General features: G+C 41.5%; 1 protein-coding gene across 2 annotated transcripts; it reads left to right on the top strand.

Annotated features, from left to right (window-relative positions):
- The first annotated feature begins 1,200 nt into the window (after window positions 1–1,200).
- On the top strand, window positions 1,201–9,696 carry LOC128781847 (uncharacterized). 2 transcript variants are annotated; one of them, XM_053931836.1, is made up of 2 exons: window positions 1,201–1,287; window positions 7,689–9,696. In XM_053931836.1, exon 2 carries the CDS (start codon window positions 8,110–8,112, stop codon window positions 9,031–9,033), a length of 924 nt encoding a protein of 307 aa, XP_053787811.1. In that variant the 5' UTR covers window positions 1,201–1,287; window positions 7,689–8,109; the 3' UTR covers window positions 9,034–9,696. The 2 variants fall into 2 exon arrangements, with proteins under 2 accessions (XP_053787811.1, XP_053787813.1); XM_053931838.1 differs by lacking the exon at window positions 1,201–1,287 and having other exon boundaries at window positions 4,444–7,776; window positions 8,171–9,696.
- Window positions 9,697–13,442: the final 3,746 nt, after the last annotated feature.

Genomic DNA, 13,442 nt, shown 5'->3' on the forward strand with positions numbered 1-13,442 from the left:
GTGATGGTGCACAGGTACCATTTAGTAAGAAACAAGGAGAGGCAGAAATGGAAGATAATAAAGAGATATCATCTCTAAGACTGCTTAACTTCTGTCTGGCTGAATTTGAACCTTTTGAAAGGCAACCATTAGTGTACCTCATCAGTGATATTTTGCCACCTTTTCTGAAGGAATGACCATTCTATAAAGGAAAATCAGATGTGGATGACAAAAGGGCCATGGAATACTGCACGTGGAGTGGATGTTGCATTTAGTGTGCTCAGATATGAGGAGTTGGTGGGGATTACCCCAACCATGAGTCTCCTCACAGACTGATTCATAAGAGCAACAAAGACGCTTCCTAAGTAAAGATCTAGGAGTTACTTAATAAAAGAAGAGATTTTAATTTGTTAGGTGCAAGAGTTAATTAACCAAACACAGAAACTGACACTTGGGTTAAAAAAAATGGATTCCCTGAAAGAAGTGAAACTATTTCAGCAGGGAGGAAAAGACAGATAATTTCATTAACATGACGGAATGGCCAAAGTTTGTAAAGCAAGATTTAGTCTGTCTCAGCCCTAGGTCTTTAGAAGGTCAGGTTGTACAAAATGTGCCATGAAAAACAGACTTTTACTCGTTAAAATGAGTAAGTGCAGATTCTCTAACAAAGTGTTAGGAAAAGTGATGAGACAATCTGCCAGTGGGGGAGCAATACCACTTCTGATTGAATTTAGCCATAAGTAGTTTAAAAGTGCTTTTTCCTTCATTCTTCATTTAAGTTTCTGTAGCTGCTTCTATATTGAATGCAATGAATTATTTTACTTGAATTTTACTTTGATGTGGCTTGAGCTAAGAATGATTTCCCAGTAAACTGGCTAGCACAAGATTCTTCACACAGCAGCACAGTGAACTTAGTCAACCAGGATGGTGGGACTCTGCCTGCCTCCCTCCACATTACACAGAGCATCCCAGGCTACCAAGATATGTCCCAAAAGCAGTGATTTAGCAACTACAACAGTGGCCTGAATGCTATGAGATTAAACATCATCTTCTAATGACTGAGGGTAGCCAGGAAAGCTTACTGATACTTAGAAAATCACCTGGTAGCATTAATTTCTGTGAAGATTTTTCCACATTGACATCAAAATCTTATATAACCAGAGAAGGGGGATATTATGTTGCCTATTGTGGCTTTGGCTCTTTTTTTCTTACAGGAACTCAGATGCTGCATAGTGCAGTCCTGCCTTGAGGAGACAGAGAGTTGGTGTTGTACAAAGGAGAGGCTGGTAGAATTGACACAATTCTCTGGTAAGGTCAGGGGGCTGATTGCTTCCAGGGCCTGGGTTTCCTTTGGAGCTTCATTTTTTCCTGTGTTGAAATATTTAGAGAGATTGGAAAAATGATGCTTAGGCTTATAACTTTTCTAGTAATAAACAGAGTTTATAGTCTGTGATCTACACTCAATTGATGGCCGCTGTTACAGCAGGATATAAAAAACTGCATCCACAGTAGTTCAATAGGTGTCTGCCTTGCAAACATTCTGGGTAGAGGGGAGAGCCTCAAGCGTTGATATACATGCTCTCACACAGTTGTGAGGGCAAATTTAAGGGCAGATGCCATGCTAGTGGAGAGAAATCTGATGGAAAATCCAAATGTAAATAGAACTTTGAAACCTAATTATGATTCAGCAAATATTCATACTGGTTACAGTAGCATAAAAGTCTTTAAATTTAATCAGCAGACCTTAGTTCAAAGCCTCTTTCTTCTGTAACTTGGAAGGCATCAACAGCAGAGCAAGGGCAGTCCCTTTTTTGATTACAGAACTCCAGTCAAAATGACATCAAGATGTTTGTGAGATATGAGTATAAATTACTTTGGAGCACAAATGAATGAAGTGTTATGAAATGCTAGCAGTGTAGTAAAGTAGTGATGAAGTGTTTAAAGAAATTGCATTTTTTACCATGTTTGATGCATGCCTGCACTGCAATCTTGGAGGACAGCAGTACCAGAAAGTACTGAGTGATCAAGGAGGCTTGTGGTATATGAGATATTGAGCCTGACTTACTGACACATGTTCCATGCTCACTTCTCCCCCTACCTATAGAAACTGAGAACATCTCACTTCTGGATTGCCACTAAATCATTCATTTGACTATGCCTATTAGCCTCAGAATAGCCAGCTTTTGATTCCTCTGCACAAGGAGACTTGAAATGGAATCCTTACTGTTCTTTCTTTATCATAGACATACTGTGTCTCTCAGGTCAGTAATCTGCAGCACAAATCTTGTAAACAGGTTAGAACATTCTAATTTTTTTGTTATTTTTTGTTCAAGTTGTATAAGACTTTGAATTTGCTTTCTGCAGAAAGAAAATTATCCATGTCATGTCGGCATCATGACTATCATGAAATATTATTACAGTTGGATTATGTGTGGTTCCCCTGCAGGTATTTTTTAGGTTCACTAAAGCTGGTTTGATTTTCTTAAGACTTCCACCAAAAGAGTTCTCAACTCTTTTATTACTGGTGTCTGTTTGGAGTCCAAAGTTTACCTTAACCAGAGAATGTTGTTTTCTTAAATCAAAATGAAGGCTTAGACTTAGATCCGCTGTCTCAGTGATACACTTTGCCTTTTCTTTCTGCCTCATATTCCTCCTGCATCACTGAGTTTCTAAAACACAAATATTAATACAAGCATCACAGACTAACATAACAGAACAAAATTCTATTACAATAATAGAATCTCTTTAAATCACTGTTTTATTCAGTGAAAGGAATCTGTGACATTGTACCATCTAATGATACCTAAAGGGTAACACTTCAAAGGAGTCTTCAGTGCATTAATACTCTTTCAGTGCTAGTATGCAGTGGAGGAAAAAAAAGGAAAAATATTTCATCCTTTTAGGAAAAAATCCAAACAAACCTCCCCCCAAAACTCAACCAAATATTTTCCTTTCCTGATACCTTTACTGTTAACAAAAGGTGTACACTTCTTGGTGCAAGAGAATTGTTTCACCTTCAGTTATGATCATTGTTTCTCGTAGATATGATTTATTTGCATCACAGATAAAAAATGTTTTAAATTTAAATGCTTGTGATTAATGATTTAAAAGATAGACTTTGCTTTTCAGAGTTTTATATTTTCAGATTTTTGAACACCTGAGAAATACAACTTTGTAATCCTTTAATACTGTGGAAAGCAATGAATTTTAGCATAAAGACTGACTTGTTTTACATTCAAACAGCCAGCATACTAATGAGAGAAAAATTTAGCTTGAAGTTGTCCTGATTTTGTACATAGAGTTAGGTGTTAGTGGTGTTGCTTATAAACCTACTTACTGTTTTTAATGGTCATGTTTTCATTTTAAAAGGACCTATATATTTCAAATGTATTCAAATGCTATGTTGCAGGTTTATACTGCTATTAAATAATCCCCTGAATAGAGTACAAACATAATATTAGACTTCATTGAACAGTTCTCTTTCACCAAAGAAAAGATTGGCAGTATTTAAGCATCTGTTCCTCAGCCTTAAGGCAGTGACTGTTTTGTTTTTGTTTTTTTCTTTGATTGGGTTTTGTTGTTTTGTTTGTTTTTTTTTTTTGTTTGTTTGTTTGATGGAAGAAAGCAAAGGAATATCTCAATCTACTGTAGCAGTAACAAAAGAAGACAAGTGATGTGATTTGGTCATGTGGCTCAGGGCGATTGCTGGGCAAAGAGATAAACTCTGGTGTGGAGGACAGATTCCCTGTGACTTCCATGGACTCTCACTGGGCCTGTACAAACAAAATTTGCACTATCCTTCCTCCTGGTCATTCCTGGTATTTTAATTTTGAAATGCCAACAGAAACTTGAAATTAGCCACCAATTTCCTTCAGCTGCACAAACTGAAAGACTGTGTTTCATTTCTTGTTCTGAGTCTTTAATTGGAAGATTTTATTTGATGTCTACCATTAAGTCTTTTAGCCACACCTTAGGTGAACTTATTTAACAGGCTTTCTAATGTATTTCTCAGTCTGGTTTCTATGCCTACAATACAGGTATTAAATTAGCAAAATCTGAAAATAAGCACAACTAATTTCACTATGTAATTAGTTATACCATGACCGGTCTTTGTGAAAGTATCTGCAATGCAGTTGCAGCGGAAAAGGTGGAGAGAGGCAACATGATGTCCAGGAAGAGGTGGCACAGAGAGCAGGACTTGTCTGGCTTCTGGAGGCACCTTTGTTTGGTAGTTTTATTTGTTTCTCAAATATGATTGCCTGAGGTGAAGGTGAAGCCACCCCTCCTGCAGTGGCTTTTAAAAAAGTAGGGAATTGTAAGCAGTTCCAGCAATCTTGACGTCACTGATCTGCTCTGTAATTACCACAGAAGCACATGGAAGGAAAAATCAAAAAAGGGAGTGGAGAAGCATGATTCTAGACAGTTAATTTATTACTCTTCCATCATCTGCTCTTTATTTAATTGCTGCCTGAAGAGGCTGGATATGGAGCTTCTAGGGTCAGCAGGTCACTTGGTCAGCCTTGGATGGATTCAAGAAAGGCAAATGGGGTGACTTACACCCAGAATTCACTAGCACATATTAATTCCCACTTTCACTTATAAGGTCCTTTATTGCTCATTTTCAATTAAATGCCAACATGAAAATTAAACACTCCAAGTGGGAATTTTAATCAGGAGTGAGGTAGTTGTCCTGACTGTCTTCCTGGCAGAGAAGCACAAAACAATGGAGGGAGTGTAAACAGACAGGACACATTTCTGGTGCTGGGACTACACAGTAGGTATTAGTTCTGTTCCCTGTTTGACTTGGGAAAACATTCCTACAGTTTCCATCTTCCTTCCATACACCTTTCATGACCCCATGCTGAGCTAGGTCAGAGAAATCCTCAGGCATAAAAATGAACTTTATTTAAAAAAGAAAAAAAATTAGAAATAAATTATTAAGCCTATTCTAGTAGGTCAGCTGTGCAAATGCTGGTGCAGTGAAGAGAAGAAGAGAAAAAATTATTTTCAGAAACAGTTTGAGTCTATGCTGCCTTCAGTTGAGTGCTTTCAATCTAATATAGTTTATTGCACATCATGCTCAAGCCTGAGAAGATATTTCCGTGCTCTGGTTTTGGATTTGTGGGTAGAACTTAGCCTTGGGCATCAGTGAGTGGTCATGCTGCGGACTCAGTTTTAACACCAGCAACAGGACACCTTTAGGGAGAGAAGCCTCAGGCCTCTCATTTATGCAATTTAAAAATGCATTTTCAGCAAATGTTTCTCTTTTGGTTTTGCCAGCAGTTGAGGAAGAGCTCAGGCATTATTACTAAGGAAAACTTGTTTTCGAAAGCTGTTACTGTATTCTATAGAACCTGCAGGTATATGCTAATAAGACAGAGTAATATTACTCGTTTGAAATCTATCATAGATCAAAAAAAACCTTGAGGCTGAATTGTACCTCTGGAGCCCTCCTAACCTGGTCAAAGAAGGACCAGCTCCAAAGACAGTTACACTGGTCGCTTTTCAGTTACTTGCTACTTATCTCTTACCATTAGGGCATCTTCTTACAAGTCTACTACTACTTTAAAGAGTCACAGGATGTTCTGAGCTGGAAAGGACCCACAAGGATCATTGAGTCCAACTCCTAAGTGAACAGCACATAGAAATGAAATTAAAGCTCAGCTTTCAGCCCCCATAATATCACACACTTTTGTTTCAAGGACCATACACAGCAGGACAAGCGTCCACTGTGGAAGTGTCCAGTGAGCTGAGTGACAAACATATTGCAAAAATAATGAAAGGGAACCCCCTGATAGCTGAGTTCTGCTGTAGAGATGAAACACTTATAAAAAAAGGCTGAGAGTTTGGGGGGTCCTCTTTGAATTGCATCTTTAGCAGTCTTGCTTTCCTTTCTGCTGCGGTACTGCAGCCTGAAGTCCTGCAGGGCACTGCAATTCACCAGCCTGTTATTAAAGCTGATTTGAGGGTAAAACTGGCTGGTAGTCCTCAGAAACACTTCTTATGAAAAATGGCCTTTTTTTTTTTTTTTTTTTTCTTTTTTTTTTCTTCACATAAACCAGCTTATTTTACAAGTGGTTTCAATGAGATTTTATTTGGGAAAGGCTTTTTCTCAGCCTTAGGCTTATCCTAGGTGAAGACTGCTGGCAACACTCCCCCCCACCCCTGGCCTCCTCCCTGAAAAAAACAGCATGATGCCAGTCTCCATCTCCACACTCTGCTGAATTGACTGATTTTGGGAGAGGAAGGACTGGAAACTAAACCTTTCCTGTCCTGCTGGGACACTGTGTTTGGTAAAAGAATAAAATTCAAATCTGGTCAGTTTAAATTAGCTTTGACTTTCTTTAGTATTTAGAAGAAAAGGTGTAGTAATATTGTTTTTGCAGACTTACAAACATTTTTATTCTAGAAATAGTTGCTATTGCTTTTTAAATGAAAAATTTTAAAGGTAACGTATTTATTCTCATTAATAACTTGTTACTTCTCAGTTCCATGAGACAATGTTTATCTTAATCTCAGTTTGTGAGTACAGCATAAATTTTGCGTGCAGTGTTTACTCTTTTTTCATTCAGTCCTTGCTAACATCTGTATTTCCTGCTCACGTTTGTATTTCAGGGGATTTCAATAGATTTTTACTTTCAAAATCTTTTTTTACATTGTGTCTGTTCATTTTACATTTATCACCTCTTTCACAATGAAGGGAATTTTCAGAGATGTCTTGATCTATATTTTAACATATCCCTTCAAAGACTATCTAGTGACAAATCAATTCTTGTGTTAACCATTTCTCTGTTGGCTTTCATAGGGGCTGCAAAGTATATAGAATTGATTTGTAGGACAGAATTTATTCTCTTGAATCCCCTTATAAAGATCCCAATAAGTTTTTGTTGACAATCTTACATTAGAGTGTATCAAAAAGCCCTCAAGGGAAAACATGTTGAAAATGTTAAATAAGAAGTATTTTACTCACAGTCTGCCTTCAACAGTGATGTCTTAATTAACTTATTTTCTGCAGAACAGCAAGTATTGGCATTAGTGCTATGAGAACCGTGGTGCAGCCCTGTGAATTTGCGTCAGGCTCACCGGGATTGAGGAAGCTGGTTCTTGACGCAATCTTTAATGCCACGGAGCTAGTTTGTCATATTTCTATGGGCTTTTGCTGGCTCTGCAGCACAGCTCCATGAATAACAAAGCCTATGTGGAAGTTTCCGAGTTTAGAACTATTCCCAGTCTTTTCAGTTTCCCTTAATGCCTTTGCTGCCTTAGGGCACTAAGAAACCACTTACATTTCAGTGTCTGGCAGAAATTATCATGACACATGGGAAGAGAAAGGGTATGGACTGGTGCAAAAATAACATTTCAGTTGTGGTGGGTGTGCTTACAGCAATGTGCAGTATGATACCATGGAATGACAAAATGCTGTTCACTGGTGAAAACCAGCTTGGTCACAAAAGTAAGAAGGAAAGAACTTCCCTTGATGAGTACTTCTGCCTAGGAAGCAAAGTTAATGTAGAATTAGCTAATTCTGGCAAGTATTTACTCAAGCACAACTCTCCTTCACTATCTAGATATAAGCTATGTAACTCCCATTTTAGGACTAGCCACTTTTGTAAATCACTGTGCACAAAATGCTACCTGTCCCTGAAGCTCTTGTCTCAAAGGCACACCTCCACAGAAAACCAGTAAAAAAACACTGTTTCATGTTGCAGGCTTGCGGTTTACCCCGAAACGTTTAAATTATTGCTGTTTTGAAGAGTGGACTTGCCATTAGTTCCAGTCATCTGCAAAAGCTTTTCGGTAAGCTTCACTACACTGCCAAATCAAAAAACACTAATCTCAACCTCTCACCACACTAGACACATATCCCTCTCCCTGGTAAAATGTTATCCCCACTCTTCCCCCACCCTCACGGTGGTTATTAAAATGGAGTGAAAAAGGACTGAAGGTGAGGCTTCCTCAGGTGCTGGGTGGCTGCCAAGGGAAGCTCCCAGCGCCAGTTCCGGGGCCACCACTCCTGTTTCCCCATCATGCCTGCTCGGCACAGGCAACTGAAGTTGAACTGTGGCCCACGGGTGTCTTCTGGGTGGGTGACAAGGCCCAGTGAGCCAGGATGATAGTTTCTCCGGGGGCATGGCCATTCCTTCCCCTTCTCCCTGGGACAGCAATGAACACGGCCTTTCCCTCCCGACAGCGTGTGACACCAGCGAGGGCGAGCAGCTCCAGTTCCTTAGCTGTCCCCAGCCTGCCACCACAGCCAGCATGGCCACGGGGGCAGAGTGGAGCTGCCCCATCTGCCGCGAAGCCTCGGGTAACATCACCTACGTGGGCTCCTGCTTGCACCAGTTCTGCCAGGGCTGCATCGTGCGCTGGGTCAGGAAGAACCCGTCGTGCCCGCTGTGCAGGCGGACCGTGCACACCATCATCTACCCGGCGCTGCCCGACCACGACTTCGTGGAGATGTCTGTGTTGGACCCCTCGGTGTCCCGGAGCGCCAGCCTGGGAGAGGAGCCGGGCGCCGCGGGGCCGCAGTCCCGAGCCCACGTGGCGGGGTTCTCTCCCGAGACCTGGGCGCTTTTCTTCAGCAACTACGCCGACATCCTGCGGCCGCTGGAGCTGTGGCTGAACGAGGTGCTGTGCGGGGGCTGCTGGTGGGACGTGGCCTTCGCGCAGGGCAGGATCGTGGCCAGCCTGTGCCGCTACGGGCTGCACGAGGAGGCCCTGGCGCGGGAGCTGCAGCCCTTCCTGCAGGAGCAGACAGCCGCCTTCGTGCGGCAGCTCATCGCGTTGGCCGCCGACCGGTGCAGCGAGCTGGCGCGGCGCCGCATGGACGCGGGTCCCCACCAGGCCGGCCCCGGCGCTGTCGCCTTCCCTGGCACCAGCGGGGCGCAGGAGGAGCGCCGTGAGGGGCCGGGGCAGGCCGGGGCCGCGACCTCGGGCGCTGGGCAGAGCGGCGGCTGCGACCGCGGGGCCTTCTGGCTGTCCGGGAGGCGCATAGGCCGCGGCACGCAGGACACCGCAGCCGCCAACAAGGAGGCGTACCGCCGGCAGAGCTAGAGTGCTGTGGCAGCACCGGGAGAAACGGGGCCGGGCAACAGCGGGGATCTTTCTTTACTTGAAAATAAAGAAATTTTTAAAGAAGCCAAACCAAAGCAAAACAAAATAACCCAGAGCCCCAGGAGCAATTTAAAAACCGCGTGAAAAGCCTTAATCTCTCATTACAAGCCTTGCATGTGGCATTGCCAGCGCTATTACCCACGTGTCATCTTCTCCCGGTGCTGTGCACACCTGCCCCCTGGTGTGTGTCCTGCAACTCCACTTACGACTACGGTTGTCTGCCGTAGATTGAAGCCCCAGTCCATCTGTCAGAGTGTATTTCTCACAGTTTCTTCAAGAGATTATATTATTACCGCCTCAAGTCTTAGTTCCAGTGTGTGTCTCAGTTTATTAGCAAATTGATGGAATTCCAGAGAAATAGAATTGTCCATTATACTGCTGTTGAGTATAACTTCAGCTCTTTGATGATTTTTTTTTTATTATGATCAAGACATTTAAATATGTATTAAAAATTAGCTTTGTTTCCTTTTAAATATTTTACATGAATTCTTGGTGTAGACATTCTGTGAGTGTGAAGACTTAATTCTTTCTATCAAGAGATCGACATATTGCTAATATTCCAGCAAGAGGTCTTTAATGTTTTTCTTACTTAAAGTAGAAGCCTCTGTGACACATGCTTGAAATTGATATTTTATTCAATAAAACAGCAATAATTCTGGAAAAAAGGAAAAAAAAGTTGTGAGCCTTATTTTGCCTATATGTGAAAAGATCAAAGCAAAGCTGTTCCTCTCTGTCTTTTTTCCTGAAGCACTGCATCTCTGTCCTGCTCCCAGCTTTCAGCTGCTGTAACTTGTATGTGCCAGCCTCAGTCTGCTCAAATCAGAGACAAAATTCCCATTTCCTCGATGTCAACAGATGACACAAGGAAAAATGACGCACCACAGCCTTTCTCTGACTCCAGTCTTTTATAGTTCTCAAAAGGTGCCAGTGGATTGGAGGGTGAACGTGCCACCTCTCCAACAACACTGGACAAACTACGTGTACATCAAATTTCTCCGCCTCTATGAAAAAATGCAAAACAATAGGTTGTTTACAGAAAGTTGTGTGGGAAAGTTCTCTACAAGAATGTAAACTCAGACGGCTTTAGAAAACTCTTGATAATCAGGGCGACACCTCAGCACTGGAGGACTGCACTCACAGTTAGTAATATCATTCTCTTGAACAAAACTAAGAAGTCACAGAAGTGTTCAATAGTCCCCAGCACTAAATTAAAAAATATCCATATAGAATTTCAGGAGTAATTTTTATTTCATTTCTGCTCTTCATCTTTTCCTACAAGTTCATATGCTTTCATACTATTTTTTTTTAATGTTAAAGCTGCAGAATCATTCAGAGTTGTGTTGCTTGCACTACTGAGAGTTACTTAAACAATTTTCTTAATTGGGACTTTCTTTAATAAATACATTTTGTATTAGCACACTTAAACAGTAGCAATAACAGCACTTGTAATAAAACTGCATTTCTGTATAAATTCCTGTTTTACCTTCTAGATACTTTGAACATCTGTTCAGGGTTTTATTACTTTCCATTCTCTGTTCTGTTAAGGAACATAGTATTTAGCAGATTTACTTGTCTCTGAAAAGTGAGTCTAGGATCTCATTGACTGAATAAGAGTGAAAGCTGCTGTCTGCTCCTCCCGTACTGCTTATCAGTGGAATTTGCCAGGCTTTGAGAACTACTGTAGACAATAATCCAGCTATTCCCCTTAATGATGATGATACTTGGGGTGCTTATGTGAGTGAGGTTCACTTTGTACTGTTAGTGTTCTTTGTAATCTTAAGGTTCTTTAAGTGGTGTATTTATTATATAATTTTCTGAAATTCCAAGACAGTACAGGGTCATGCTTAAAGGTATTAGATCTAAGTTCCCCACACTGTATTCTTTCTGCTGTGTCCCTGCCTTATTCACATGAATTAATTACACAATTTGCAAGCAATTACATTTCTGCTGCTTCTTCTGAGTACTGGGAGTTGTGTGGAGTCTTGATAACAAATGTGAGGCTGTTTCAAAGAGATTAATCAGAATAAAATAAGTTTCAGAAACAGAACACTTCCAGAGAGGACATGCCTGGTACAAGGAGTGTGATGTTGGAAATGGATACAGCAAATTATAACATTTTGAGGTTCATGAGATTAAATCAGTGGTGAAATTAGTAAAATTTCCTCTAATATCCTAATGAGGAGAACACATATAAGTAAAAAATAATCTTCCAAGTCACAATAATGCAAAAATGTAAATGTCTGTGCCAGGAATCTGTGTCACCTTATGCCAAATTAGACACATGAGCAGTAAGTATGGCAGGGGCAGATTAACAGAACATGCAGAGAAAGCAGGTCTGGGTTTCCTTTTTTGATGTGGTAAAAAAAAATCAAATTGGAAGGCACAAACTGCATGTGACAGCAGGTGAAAACTACAATACATCCACACATATTCTGCAAAAGAGAAATATACTCACAAATAATTAAGTAATCTAATTACGTTTTAAAAACTTTATTTTGATGACACTACTTTGAAGAATTTCGACCTTGCAAAAGAGAAGAAATGGCATAGAGTTGAAGAGCAGAGTTGATGCTGATATTCTGATGAGGGAGCTTTTCCAAAAGACCATAGCAGCTCCCCAAGCACTTTCCACTGATGGCAGTCGTGGGTGATACCTGCCTGTGAGTTATCTGTGGTGAACAGAGGTTTGAATTGTTTAGGAATGTTCTAATTAAGAACAGTAATGTGCTGTGAAGGAGAAAATTTTGCAAGAAAATTGCCCGTTAAAGAGAGAACTGGAACAAACATAAACCAATGGGAAATATGAGGAACAGGCCATATGCAGTTACATTTTGCCCTGAGGTCTGTGCTAGTATAAAAACTGCAGTGCTCTTTTTCTTATTTGCAAAGAATGTGTGGAGGAAGCAAAAGGATTTGCTTGGCTGTAGGTTGGGAAATTTTCCTTTAGTGAAGATAATTTGTATTTTACTTATTACTGGTTAAATAAATAAAGAGAAGTCGTGTGGCAAGGCTATAGCCATAAGGCAGAGGAGCTTTTGTCCTCTCCTTAGACCTGATCAGACAAGTTGCTTCAGCATTCACCACTTCCTTTGCCTCATTCTTAAGCTGCATAAAGGGTGTGTGTTGCAGCGTGCCATCACGGGGCATGCTGGGCAACGAGTGCAGGGGTGCGACCATCCCCCTGATAATTTTGCAATCCCACTTATTGGCAGGTTCGGCATAGGGACAGATAACTAAGACACGGGTCTTGGGGTAAACCAGAGTGTATTTATCAGACGGACAAGATGTAGCCCCAAGGCAAGACTCGGGGGGGGGGGGGGGGGGGGGGTGTGAACAGAAGTTTTATACAGTAACTCAGGAGGAGGGGTGCAGGAACATCAACCAATGAGGGTAAAGCTGGGGAGTGGTCTAAGGTGGGACTAAACTATTATAAACCTATGAGGAGAAGTAGGGGAGTGGAATAACACAAAGTAACAAATAGGGTGCCAAGTATAACAAAATAGACAGGGAACGCTCTGGAAAGAAGGGTAGGGCTAGGGAGGATTGACAAGGAACATTCTGGAGAAAGGGGAGGGGAAAGGGAGGACTGACAACTTGGAATGGAGGGGATTAGGGAGGACCTTGGGAAGATTGGCAGCTCGGATTAAGGAGGCAAATGGGGCAGACATGAACTTTAAACAAAACACACTACAACAGGTGTGAAGGCACGGCTGCTAATTATCAGCCCAAGGACAGATGTTGTCTTTATGTGTTTCTCCCAGCGTGGTCTGAGGAAGGAGCTTCCATCAACCCAAGTTTGTTAAAGTGTAGAGAGCATGGAGAAGTCTTTGAAATGGAAGAAGTTCTAATAGTCTGACAAATGAGTGTTGTAATTCTGCATTGCTGATGGCTGAGACTTTACAATAAGCCAGAAATGGTTTTGGTCCTTCTTTGTGCAGGAAAAATAGGGTTGCACAGTGATGTGCCATTTTCAGACACTTAAATGAAGAGGAGGACTACCACATCAGGTTTCTAAGAGAGGATCATAAATCCTTTTATTTTTGCCTTCCAGTGACCTTCAAATGAGAAAGGGGAGCAAGGGACAGAGCTTCTTGGTTAGCAGTGTGGTTTTTACTAGCACATCACCTGAAGTTCCCTGGGACAAAGCTTGTGGAAATTATTCCATTACTAAAAGCTAATGACAGCCCTTCATTCTATGTTGGACTCTGCCACAGCAATGAAGGGGTCAAGGCTGCCTGTCCACAGCTGCAGTGTGGCGATTTCTCAGGGGTGATGGTGTTGATGCAGGCTGTGCTTAAAAACACAGAGGGGTGTTGTGGGCTGTGCATTTGTAGGGTGCATATACAGAT

The sequence above is a fragment of the Vidua chalybeata genome, chromosome Z (genome assembly GCF_026979565.1).
Source record: "Vidua chalybeata isolate OUT-0048 chromosome Z, bVidCha1 merged haplotype, whole genome shotgun sequence".
Taxonomy (NCBI): Eukaryota; Metazoa; Chordata; class Aves; order Passeriformes; family Viduidae; genus Vidua; species Vidua chalybeata.